Source organism: Oxyura jamaicensis, chromosome 3 (genome assembly GCF_011077185.1).
Source record: "Oxyura jamaicensis isolate SHBP4307 breed ruddy duck chromosome 3, BPBGC_Ojam_1.0, whole genome shotgun sequence".
Classification (NCBI taxonomy): Eukaryota; Metazoa; Chordata; class Aves; order Anseriformes; family Anatidae; genus Oxyura; species Oxyura jamaicensis.
Window position 1 is genome coordinate 59,659,915 of NC_048895.1, and position 13,384 is coordinate 59,673,298.

The 13,384-nt window shown below is 44.3% G+C and overlaps 1 protein-coding gene across 1 annotated transcript in view; it reads left to right on the forward strand.

The window, feature by feature from the left end:
• The window catches only part of SLC2A12 (solute carrier family 2 member 12), a 29,182-nt gene extending 20,147 nt beyond the window's left edge, over positions 1–9,035 (forward strand). Inside the window, exons 3-5 of the mRNA XM_035322451.1 lie at positions 5,003–5,125; positions 7,461–7,593; positions 8,740–9,035. Coding sequence (XP_035178342.1) covers positions 5,003–5,125; positions 7,461–7,593; positions 8,740–8,836 — 353 coding nt within the window. The 3' untranslated portion in view covers positions 8,837–9,035. The remainder of the gene's footprint in view (positions 1–5,002; positions 5,126–7,460; positions 7,594–8,739) is intronic.
• The last annotated feature ends 4,349 nt before the right edge of the window (positions 9,036–13,384 follow it).

Sequence of the window (13,384 nt, forward strand, 5' to 3'; positions counted from 1 at the left end):
TGAGTACCTGCAAGCTCACAGTATTTCTCAGATATTTTCAGATGTTTCTTCTTCTCTGATATGTCTGTGATTATTATTATTATTATTTACTGCATAAATAAAAAAGACATCACATGAGGGTTTGAGGTACCTCTTTGCTTAAGACCCAAATATATAAAGCTCATTAAATTGCCCATTTTGGCTCAAAGAAAAAGGCCACCTAAGCTGTTACCCTGTCTCCAACAGTAGCCAGTAGCAGACGTTGAGAGAAAATACATGAGGGAAGGCACATGTAGCATGCTCAGCGTGTCCTTCTGGCTAGTTAAGGGACTTCAAGAAAAATGTTGGAGATTTTTTTCTACTGTTGTTTAATAGTCCTTGATGGATCCTTTTCCACACATACAGAGAAATGAGGTTTTAACATCCAACTTTTCATCATTTATCTCATTACTGCTTTTCACATCTGAAGCATCCTGTGATGGTGAGCTCTAGCGTTGAAATATGCATTGTCTGAAGAACATCTTCCTGTCTCTTCTAACAGCTGTTCCTGCTCAAACCACTTAGCTTCTCTTGGTTTGTGTGTTGTTAAACACAGTGAAAACCTCTCTTCTGTTCACATATAAATGCCAACTCTGTTTCCCTTCACTGTATGTTTTCTAAGCTGGAGTCCTCAGCTGTCTAACAGCCCTTTGCAGGGCCCATTTCGCACCCTTCTTTGTGGCTCATCTACCTCTGAGCTGACCAAACCTGCTTGCAGTGTGTCAAACACAGGGGTACAACACGCATGCACAGCAGCAGGGTAATACTTTCTGTAGGATTCTGTGTTCCCTCCCCAGTAATTGCTAAGCCCCTCTTTGCACCCGCGACATCTCCCTCACAGGAGCTGATGGCCCTGAGCCAGCCCCAGGGCTCCAGCATGTCTCCCCTGGGCAGGGCTGGCGTTGTGCTGGTGTGCTGCTGGTGCTTGCTTTTCTCCATAGGTCTTACCTTGCATGTGGTGATAATTTGTGGGAGTATGCGTTGATAGATGTGGGGAATTTAATGTGTTGCTTCATCAAAGGATCAATACTTTGAGATCCTTTTGCAATTCTTTACAGTCCTTCGTTTTTATTACCCTGAATTACCCTAATTTTGTACCATCAGTAAGATTTGCATGCCCATTCACCTCCCTTTCCTGAAAGATCTGGTAAGATACTGAAGCACTGCCCCCCCCACAAGCTGGTAGATGCTCCTGCTTCTGGCCTGTTGTCCTCTCAGCCAGCAGACTTTTAAAATACTTGGCTGCCTATTGTGACATTGCAAGTAACCTTTCAGCACTTAGCTGTATTTGTTTTATTTGTGCACAGAGTACACATTTATAGAAGGGACGTTGCTATTTCTAACGCCACACACATTTATAGAAGGCACTGCTTTCTTCATTCATTTTTTTAACTGTGCTGAGCTATTTCTTTTATTTGTTTTTATATATGTATATATATATATTAAGCTTCTAATCAAGTAACAAGGATTCTTCATTTTGCCACTAAAGTGCTTACCCTGACTGTCCTGTTAATTTGCTGATTCTAATACTGTTCCACTTTTGAAAAAAAGTATTATGGTAGGGTCTTTGATATTCACTTCCTACAGCAATACTGGATTTGAAATTATATAGTTGATATTCATAAAATCATAGAATCCCAGAATGGTTTGGGCTGTAAGGGACCTTAAAGACCACCCAGTTCCAACCCCCCTGCCCTGGGCAGGAACACCTCCCACCAGACCAGGTTGCCCAAAGCCCCATCCAGCCTGGCCTTGAACACCTCCAGGGGTGGGGCATCCACAGCTTCTCTGGGCAACCTGTGCCAGTGCCTCACCACCCTCAGAGTTAAGAATTTCTGCCTTATATTTAATCTAAACCTACCCTCTTTTAATTTAAAGCCATTACTCCTTGCCCTGTCACCACACTCCCTGACAAAGAATCCCTCTCCAGCTTTCCTGTAGGCCCCCTTTAAGTACTGAAGAGCAATATTACAGAGCATCTTTGTGACAGTTAAATCTTGAACTACTTCTGCTCAGCATTAGAGCAAGATTTGCTTTTATTCTCTCATTATTTATCAGGCTAATTGCTAAAACAAGCAAACATATCTATACTATCTAAAATGTAGTCCCAACACTGTGCTCTGTCGTGCATTTTTTTCAGCCTGAATGGGAGTAGTTGAAATCTTCCATCATCATCATCATTATTATTCCTTTACAGTCCCTCTGACTCTGTTTAGAGGTGAATGGCACCCTCCTGGTCAAGCAGTTGTTGGTATACCTGAATCCTCTGCTCTTCCTTATCCAGGCAAGGTATTTCAGTGCATTGAGTTTCTGTAATACTTACTCAAACAGTTGACAGCTTTCTGACCCAGAGCAATATTTTCTTTGAATTAACTACATCTGCATAAGCAATGGGTTGTTTTTCATCTCCAGATTTTGCCATAATAAAAGACATTTCAACTGCACAATTTCTCTTAACTACTGTCAACATACAATTCCCTACACGTCACTAGGGGTGAGCGCTACCTGCAGCCACTGCCTGAACAAATCCCGTGGCTGTTGAAATTAGCACAGGGTCTCATGCTGAGCCCTTAGCCTCATTTCTTACCCCCACTTGAACTGGAAGGCACCAGCTCTTTCCCCATCCATTCCATGAACAGCAGCCAAGGGCTGCCAAAGCAGACACTGTAAACTATCGTGTGTGTGCAGTGTGGTTGCTCCTGTGGTGTCCTTCTGCAATAATATTAGATTATGTAGCAGACAGAGAGGCGATTGCAGTGGCGGCAGGGCATTATTTGGACCCTGTTTTCAAGGTTGGGCTGATTTCCTCTGTAAAATGCAGCTGCTTAGGTTGGTGGAGGCAGAGCACCTAGTTCTCTTTGCAGTGACTTTGGGGAGCATGCAGTTAAATTTCCACAGGACCGCATGCACAGGGTAGCAGCAGTCATTGTGAATGGGAGCCTGAGCCTAGTTCCCGGCTCCCCAAGAGAAAGCCACATCCCCTCTGTTCCTACAGCAGCTGCTGCTTTTTGGCAATGGTACACATAATAAAAACAATCCCAGAGAGGTGCTAAAAGCAAAGAATCGATCGTTATCACTGCCTCAGCTTGGGGAAAGGGATAAACAGAATGTAATAAGTGTCAGATTTCTACAACTGCTATTTCTTTGGGGGAAAAATCCTTTCTATTCCTAGCCAGCCAAGCAGAGGTCAGGGGCATGCCAGAGGAAGCAGATACCATTAGCAGACATGAAGAACAGACTTGGTACGTTGGCGAGGTCTGTCTGGACTACGTAGCTGGTTGAAATAATAGCAGCTAAACACTACTCTGGCTGATGCAGATGCTCAAGTGTTTGGGTTTGTTAAAAGGAAAACACTGTGTTTCAACCCCCTAGACAAATCAGATTTAACCTGAAAGGGCCAGTCTGTCCTTGCAGATGTGTGTGGTATTGGAGCTGCAGCAGCATCATACATTTCAGCCACACGCCGTCCCCGGGATCATGACTAGCTGGCCTGACACAGAAGAATACCTGCTTCTGAAGCCAGTTTTACTTTCCTTTTTTCCCTCCATCCTGTGTAGAGACAACACAGAACATGCCTAGAGCGTTTATTTAGTGGAAAGTATGCCATGTTAGCAGCGAGTGTATTAAATTTGCCGTCATCCGGATAAGTCAGATAAAAAGAGACCTCTCTACAGCGACTGCTGTGTGATGACTGCGTGCCACTGGGCTATGTGCAACAGCACCAGGCTGTTACGCAGTGAGGTCTTGATTCTCACTCCTACTTCTGGACTAACATCACCACATGGCCATGTCTCTCCCAGTGTGGGAGGGAACCTCATTATAATTCTTAAACAAACAAACAAAAAATAAGCAAACAAATAAACAAAACCCCTGGGTCGGCTCCAAAACTATTGTTGAATTTGAATCTGTGGTACAAAGAGATCTAGAGTTGAGATTGCTTGAATCGACTCAAAGCTCAGGTTATTATTATTTTTCCCCTTTCAGTTGGTCCTTTATAGTCTCCTTCCACAGTATTTTTTCTTACTCTCACCAGTACAGTCACAAAGGAACCCATGAGCCCCCAAAGGGACAATGCAACGTGACAGATGGCCGTATAGGGTCCAGTTTTACAATGTAACTTGACTGCCCAGTGCATGTGTCCTGAGGAAACTCCCATCTGTTATCTTGCAGAAACACTTATCTTGCTGAAACAATATCACACAGGACCGATCTATAATGTCCAAGGGCCTGAAGATGCAGCTCATCCACATGCGCTTCTTTGCTATTGTGCTGGTTGTCTGCTAGCTCATGACCTCTCCACAGAGCAACTTCTTGCTAATTAATTGTGTTTATGAATTAGAGGAGGTGTGTTGGTTGGTTTCTTTGTCCTAATAACCAGGAATGGTGTCGAAAAATTGTATCCTTTTTTCCTTTGTTACCAAGGTGGCTACCCAGCCAGCTCTACATGACCAAATCTGCTTTTGTGGACTAGAAACACCAGCACTGAGGTCACCTGCGGTGTGGTGTGATATGAAGGAGCCAAAACTCTGGACCTCTGTCTTCGTTTATCCCTCAGTGATGCCATTAATACGTAGCAGAGAACTGGAACAGCAGACGTGCCTCGGCATGGCGGGTTGATTTATAAAGTGGCATAAACACCCAGCACTGCTCTGAGGCCCAGGAGTACTTTGGTTTGCTGCCCCGGCCCCATCAGCATTATGTCACTGGAGAGTTATTCAGCTGGCACTCCGTTTCATCTGCAGACGTGCTGTCAAGGCTCACCTCCCCCAGGCCTTTCACATTTCCCGGGTTAGGCCCATGCTGGAAGGGGATGACCGATGTCCTGGTGCTGGCACTGCTCGGGGTGGGCCTCGGCGGGCTGGGCCTACACACACCTCCCCAAAACTGCCTTATCTTGCCAGGCAGCTCCATCTGAACCTACCTGAATGTACAGCAAGGAAAGCCATCCTTTCAAAGATATTTTATACTTTTTCTTCCATTTTAGTGTCTTGGCTGGTCCTGAGTGAAATTTTCCCTGGTGGGATCAGAGGACGGGCCATGGCTTTGACATCCAGCATGAACTGGGGAATAAACCTCCTCATCTCCTTGACGTTTTTGACTGTCACTGGTAAGATTTCTCTGTGTCCTCCTGAGCTGACATTCTTTTCATGTCCATGACATATCTCTCCTGTGCAAACAACACTGCTAAAATTGCAGCTATGGTGTCCCAGGGGCTAAATTCAGAGATCTGCTCAGGTGCTGTTTGTTGGAGTCACTTCACTGCCTCCTCCACGCCTTACCGAGTCTGTGCTACCAATTCTGCCTCTCCCATGGACCCTCCTGCAATGAACTCATGACTAGTGGGAGCCCCTTCTCCCCTTCACCCCCCTGTCATGTGTGTGGCCAGACTGGCAAGCAGCTCTGGACCAAAACTGCTTGGCTTCTTTATACCCCATGTGCTTGCTGTGCATCCGTGCCAGGGCTTCTAAGGGTGCAGGGAGAGAAGGGATCATGGCAGGGACTCGTGCTATCAGAGCACCTGGAGGATCAGCCCTGTGGGCTGGAAACCCCAGCTTTTAAAAACAACATTTCATTACTAAGTTGAAAACACACAATATTTAGGATTTAGTCCTGCTCCTTCTGAAGTCAGTGGAAGTTCTGCTTTAGATCAGATCACAGCTTTTTGGATCAGACTTTTTTTTTCCTTAGGAAAAAAAAAAAAAAGGAAAAAAAAAAAAGGAAAAAAAAAAAAAAAAAGACCCTCCCATAGCAATCAATCCATTTTGGAGGATTGTCCTGTCTTTGAGAAATTTTCATTTAGAAAAAGCTGTTTTTGGAAGGTAAAAATGTTTTTGGTTTAGAGAAAGCAGACTACCATTGAATAATTTATAATCTAAAGACAGGGGAAAAGGTTAAATGCCGGCTTTGAAATTCATTGATTGGCAAATAATGTCTTCTAGTTTTGCAAATGTTGGTTGTCAATGTAACTCTGAAGAAAATATGTGATGAAAGTCAAATATATAAGGGCACCAAATTTGCAGGTTTTCTTTAGCTCTGTGTTACTCAGCAACAGAGGCAGAGGCAGACAAGCCGTTGTTATCAGACCCACAAAGAGTTCAGGTGATTTCGCCCTGGTATGTATATTTTGAGATGGATTATTTAATACTGTGATCTATGACTAAAATAGGTTTCATATTGGCATTTTTTGATTAAAAATAGGACAAAATATGCCAGGTCAAATTCACTGTGTCTACTCTAGCACTTTAGCTAGATCCAGGGTCCCCCTCAGAAGCAAATCTTCCGGCTGTCCCCACTTTGGTTTGCATCACAGAGCAGCCCTGAACTGCTTTTGGACAAAACCAAGATGGAAGATGAACAGTGAATGCTCTCCAGTTGCCAGCAGAATGCTCTCCAGTTCAGTCCTTGGGACAGACCAGAGCCAAGGAAACATCCCCAGGAAAAGACAGTGCATACCTGGTGTCCTCAGCATCTGCTGGTTGACCTGAAGGTTCCCTCCTGTCATGCAGCATTGCTTGTTAATGTACACCTAGCTGTTGCTCTGGTCTCAGTTACAATGAATGCAAATCCACAGTAACTCCACTGGCTTAGCTGGATTTAATCTGGATTTATGAAAGTGTAACTTCAAGCTAATATAAGTCCCTAGTCTGTAGCAGAAAGGCAGAATTGGAAATTCTGTCTTCAAGCAAATTTATGTGGTAGTTCTTGTGGCCAGATGTGGAAGACACTGACTAGAACAGCAACTTCAGCTGCATTTTTTAGCTCATGGCACAACTGACAAATGTCTCAGCCTTCTGGCTTAGTTTTAGCAGGGGAGAAAACTAAGGGAGTTGCAGCAGCCTACACATACTGGACTGTCCAAGTACATGACAGTGGCAGCAGCGTCCATCCCTTTGGGCTGAGGACTTGTCTGCCCCCACAGACTCAAAAACCCACAAGTTCTCGGCTGGCCCCATTAGGAGTTAAGTATTTGTCCACTTTCTGATGCAGAACCTACGGCTTGCAGGGGAAATCCTGGGAACTGACAGGCTGGGAGGATTAACGGGAGACAACTGCCGCAGTGTGAAAAAATGCTCTTTTCGCTCCATGAAAGAATTAACCAGACACGGGTGGAATTTCAAGGCGCTTGTGACCCCTGGTGCCCTCACATGAAACAGCAACAATGGCTGCTCAGTTTTCATCCAAAGTGACAGCAAACAAAATAAATCAATGGGTTTATGCTAAATGGGTCAGTGTGGGCTCCTCAGTTTTCTTTCATAACGACTATTAGAAAAAGCAAAGCATTCTTCTTTTTCAAATTATACCCAGGCACAAATAAAGGGCCAAGAGAGGGCCTAACTTCTTTTTAACTTCCCCTGTGCATTATGGGCTGTGTCCTATAGAATTAAGGCAGCAGGAAAAAAAAAATAAATTGAAAATTAAATATTTTTTTTCTTCCTTTATAGAGCTTATTGGATTGTCCTGGGTGTGTTTCATTTACACAGTAATGAGCCTTGCATCCCTGGCTTTTGTTATTGTGTTTATACCAGAGACGAAAGGATGCTCTTTGGAGCAAATATCCATGGAACTGGCTAAAGAGTAAGTACCAAGCATGTCTGTGTCCATCTGTGTCCCTGCTGTGCCAGAGAGACAAAGCCTTTCAGTGCTGTGCGCTAACATTAAAGGAAACCAAGTTGGTCTTTTGGGGAAAATCAGGTTCTCTCAAGACTCGAGCTTGCACATGCTGATCTTTGTGGCCAAACATTTTACTGTTGCTGAAGGACCGGCCCAAAAGTGATGGTGGTTTCCAGTATCACTACTGAGTGCTTGACTCCACAGCATGTTCGCTGACTGGCATTCCTAGAGGGAAGGGAATGTTGCTCTCCTCTTTGGGCTGTGCATCTTGGCTTGTAGGCAGGAAAATGGAAGGAGAAAGACCCTATCTCCAGTACTTCCAGACTCCATGTGAGTTTTGATAGCTGTTTTAGATGGGGAGATTTTTGTGTGTTTACTGAGCCCTATGGCTCTGGACAGTAAGAGTCCTTCCAGCGTGTTTTGTGTCACCACCTCTCCAAATGAAAAGGGTACCAGCAGTGAGAGGGTGGTGGTGATGGGTGCCGAGTGCCACTCCACACAACCCACTCTGGATATTTTTGTGTGACTTGGCTCCACTCGCTTATGTTCAACAGAGGCAGCACTCACCACCTCCAAAAGCAGGTGTCATCAACCCTAAATTAACCAGCAACTTTTATTATCAGTGTGGTGCTGCCCCCATCCTTTCCAGTTGTTTTTAGCCATTAAAAATGTATAAAGACACAGTCCTGTTGTTTAAAAGGCAGCACTCTCCTATGTACCCTGATTTTTTGGACTAGCCGTAGAAGTCTCCAGCATAAAAGGCTAAAGAAACCACAGGGAAAACAACATTGGCGGGGATGGGGCTGCAGGCCAGCCCGGCTGCCGCAGGGAACCCGCCCCCCCCACCCGGAGTCGGGGCCTTTCCCGGCCGGGCCTCCCGGCGGCGGGGTCCCGGGGCGGGAGCGAGCGGCGGCAGCGCCGCCTGCTGGGCGGGCGGCCCGGAGCCAGGGCCTGGGGGCCGCGGCTGTTGTAGGCCGTGGTGGGCAGTTGTGGGTTTTTGTGGGCAGCTGTCCTGACCCACAGCCGAGCCCGAGGTGGTGGGCAAGCGCTCTGCCCCCTGCACTAAATGGCAGTTTTTAATTTGCCTCGATTTTTCTTTTTCTTCTCCAGGAAATATGCGAAGACCCCCCTGTGCTGGGTGGGCCAGCGCAGGGAGAAGCTGGTGCCGGTGGAACTTCCCAAGGGAGAGAAAGAGCAGTTCTACTAGACTGGGGCAGCCAGGGCGGCCTTCAACAAAAGACTGATACCAGACCAAAAAAAAAAAAAAAAAATGCTGACACTACGAAGGGGTACATGGTATCTTCGCTATACACGGGATAATCTCTCTTTCATTTCTTAGTAAAGCTTCTGTCGGTGGCAGTTTATGGCCAACATTAAAGATTGTTGTAGTTTATAACACATCAGAATGTCAGGCTCTGTCTGCTTCAAACCAGAATCCCTCCCCTCCCCTGAGGTTCCTCTCCCCTGGCACACAGCAGGTGAACGGAAACCAGGGTGTTGTGCACAGCTCTTGTTATCCGTACTCAGCAAGAGCTCAGAGGTACAAAGAGCTGCTGGGATGCCATGGAGAAGGAAGAGCCCGACTGCCTTTCAGGAGGAGGCTGCCAAAACTGGTCAGTTTACCCTAGCAAAAAAAGGGCTGTAAAAGGTTAACAACTCTGTCCATATATGAAGTAAGACAACACCACAGAGCAGAAATGAACAGATATGGAGTGTAAAGGGTGATGGCAGTGCAGAACAACTGGGTATGGACTGTTTATGAATGAATTTGGGCCTGAGCTTAGCAGGACTTGAAAAAGAATCTTATTCATCGGAACCCAGTGACAATACAGTGTATATGAGGAATTTTACAGAGTTTCCTGGGATGTTTATAGCCAGGACTTAGTGACCTCAGGAATACTTCTCAGAAATCAAACAGTCAAACTGTTTAAATGTGAGGGAACTTGCATCATCAGTTATTCAGACAGAGGGTGGCCCTGCAGAAGTTGAGATGGGATTTCTTTGGCTTCCTGCCCCAGTAAAGTTGGAAGCTGGAGACACCAGAATTGATGCCAAAAGTTCTTTATTTATCAACACAGGGCACACCAGGCTTTGACTTTTTGGTTCATAAAGTGAGAATTGCGTGGTTCAGAGCAGCGCAAAGGGATTTCTGAAACTGTCATCGCTGCGAATCACAACTTACATCATTTTATTTCTTGGTTATTGCTCAGCAAATGTACCCTGAATTACACAACCATCAACAACTTGTATGTTTTTTTCCTAAAAGGTTAATAAATTGTGGCAGAATGACCACTATATAAATATTTATTAGCAGATAAATAAATGGCCCAAGAACCTGCAGAAACTTTGAAAGCATGCTGTCTCTGAAGCCACACAGCAGCATTTCTTCCAGTGTTTAATTGAGGAATCAAGACTGACACAGTCAGCTGGAGTACAGATACTACTTTGGACTGAGCACATGATCCCACTTTATTTGCTGTCTCATAGCATTAAAACCACCTGACTGTGTCCTGCACCAAAGGAACTTACTGATCTAGGTAAAGTTTTACTACTGAACAGACTGGATTATCTCCTAACATTGTCACCCTTCTAGACACCGACTTTGTAAATTTAGAGGAGCACATCTATTCGTACAATGAGAATGTGTTCAAAATCTGGAAGGAAACTATTGCAGTTAAGGACAAGATTTACTAGAAGTCATGGGAAATTTAGCTGCTTTGGGATGGTAGGCACCTTTAACTACCTCCTGGCTGAATCTGTGCCACAACTTTCCTGCATCATAAGCTTTTAGGGAACCAGTATCAATCTTCCAGTACTTTGAGTATAAAGGTCAGGCAAATGGTCATCACAAGGCAGGATTTTTAACTGAGCAGACCCCATGCCATCGAAAGCTAGCAAAACACTGGAAGAAGATCTTCCGCCTAATTGCTAGGTGACTGGCTAGCTGATTGGCTTATGGCTGCTTTATTTTTTCTGTCATGATCCAAGAGCCACCAGTCCTCACAACATCCTCATGGGTGCCCCAAGACCAGGCTGCTTTCAGGAATGTGTATAATAGTACATAAGGCTTAGCAAGATATAGATCAGGGCATATACAACATATCAAACATTAAGTAAAATCTTCTGATAAGGGTACATGTAAGTTCTGTTGATACAGACTGTAAGAAGCAACGAGAGCCCAAGCACACCCAGGCCACTTGAACAGTGGGGTTGTACACCTGAGCTGCAGGTGACTCAGACTGAAGACTGCATCAGAAAACCTTCTTGCCAGAGCCCTTGGAAAAATCTCATAGCAGTGCAGGGAACAGTGCTGGGTTTGGAGCCATGGATGAGGAAGGCATGGCTCCCAGAAGATGGGAAGGCTTTGGGAATGCAAGAGGAGGTGAAGTCAAAAATGGACTCTGGACTCAGTGGAGGGAATGGGGCAGGTGAAGATTTTAAGTGTAGATGTGTTATATGTGTTATGCACTGAAGGGTGATTATTATTGTTAACATGAAATTTTCACACATCTTGGAGGCACGACAAATTCAAGAATCAGAAAGTGGCCAAAACATGCAAGATTTTTTTATTTTTTATTTTTTATTTTTTGCCATTGTTTTTGGAATGCTCGCACTTTGGGGATCAGCTCACAATGTGATACTCAACCTGAATTTCTTTTTTAGGACTAAGTGAAGAATAGTTTTGAAAAATATCAATGCCTTATTGCTACAAAACAAAACCAAAGCCAGTACATTCTATTACTGAAATAGAAAGAATAACAAAATATGGGATATGCTGTTGGTGCTATGCAGTGCCAAATGAATGTGTGTCAAGCCTAGTAAGCTCTACTGAAAAGCAAAATATCTAGATGTTCTCACGCACCAGCAAAGGGCAGCTGCAGGTTGTGCCTGCTAATGCTGTAAAGCTTAGATCAACACGGACATTTTATAAATTGTACAGGTTCCACTATCAGCCCTAAACACTTGGAAAGTCATCTTGTCAGAAAACAAAGTATGAACCCACCATTTTCTGAGTTCTGTTCCTCGTTTTTTTAGCACTGCTGTCTACTGAAACCTCTCCACCTGCTGGTGAATGCTTTTCAGTATCATGCACTAAATCAGCTTCACAAGAAATCTTCAGGTGACTGCGGGTCTTTCAAATAAGCTGCTCATTTATCAACATCATTCCCATACTAACAAGTGCCTGAGATCAAATCAAGGAGTAAAATGTATTTTTAGTGACAGCATATTGCAGGAAATTCATTCATTTCCTGGTCTGTGGACTTACTGTGATTGCCAACATTTCCAACAGCACCTCATTTGCTCTGATTGGTGCTGTTTTCTGACAGCTGTCTCGAGATAGCATACTTTTGCATATGTAATCCAAGCCCATGCTGGTTTATAATTTCTACTACATCACACTGAGGGAAGTGGGCTTCTGTAAAATTCTGCTCCGCACCATAGTACCTGAAATAAATCTCTGCTGTAATAAATTCTGTAAGCGTTCTCACAAAAATAACTCAGAAATTGTCTCTTTGGGTTCATAGCGAGATTTTCTGAACTTTCCCCATGCACAACTACTTAGTGCAGAAATAAATAAGTAAAAAATCTCATCTTTCTGAGGAAGGCATAGTTCCAAGACTGGTTTAACTGCAGAGACCCTAACAGCTTCAGGTACCTCCAAAAGGCAACGATGCTGAAGTCAAGGGCTTTTTTATTCGTTATGGCTTTAGTCTTAATTATAGTCCTATAGACAACATGGCTCTAGTTGTACTGACCTTTTAAAACAGAGCCTGTCCATCGGATGGCACAGAGCTAGCAGTCACAATCCCATTGACTGTTAAAATACAAGGGAAAAAAGAGATGTCTTACAAATCACACCCCGGCATCTCTGAAGCATTCCCCCCAAAATTTGCCCAGATCTCAAATTAATCGCTAGCTGCAATGATGGACTGGATTAGAGAACAGAACATGCTTATTAAATTTGCAGGCAATATTAAAGTGAGAGAGACCGAGTTAGAATTCAGAGCTTAGTAAATTACTGAGAAGGGTCTGAAAAAAGCAGAATATAATTCTGGAAGGGTAAATGCAAATTTCTCCAGTTATGCTGCCTAATTGCAAGTCAGGGGATGATAAAAGGGACCTAGAAACTGCAGGAAAAAAAAGATCTAGTGGCTATGACAACTCACAAGCCAGCAATGAGTCAGTTCTCATTCTACTGCAAAAACGAGTCCTCAGTAGGTTGTATAAATAGAACGGGCTGTTCTCTCGAAGGAATGTGAAATCGACTTCTTATGGCACTGCTAGTGCCACAGCTGAGCACCCTGCCAAGACGTGCGTGTGATCCAAGTGGAGAACCCAGGAGCAAATGGGGCAGAGCTCTGGAAAACAAGGCCATTGAGGAAGAGCTGGTTGATTGACAGGTATGTTTAATCTGCGTGTGAAGAGAGGCGCTGGCGGTGCACGTGTACAGAAGGCAGCGGCAGCAGCAGCAAGGCTTGCTGCAGCTCGAGCCTGGGACTTGCTGTTTTACAGCAGTGATGGGAATACAGCCATATCCCTGAGTATAAGTGTAAAGCGTACACCACCAACCTCATCATCAGAGGTTTTAAAGCTTCTTTGTCAAAAATAGTTTGAGGATCCCTTGGAGCTAGGAACATACATTTTGAGAAATCTTTTACTTGATATTATTATTTTTCTCAGTACTACCTGTCTGCAAGTTCAGTAGCATGCTTTTTTGCTCCCTTATTGATTGTTACAAAGGTCTCAAACAGAA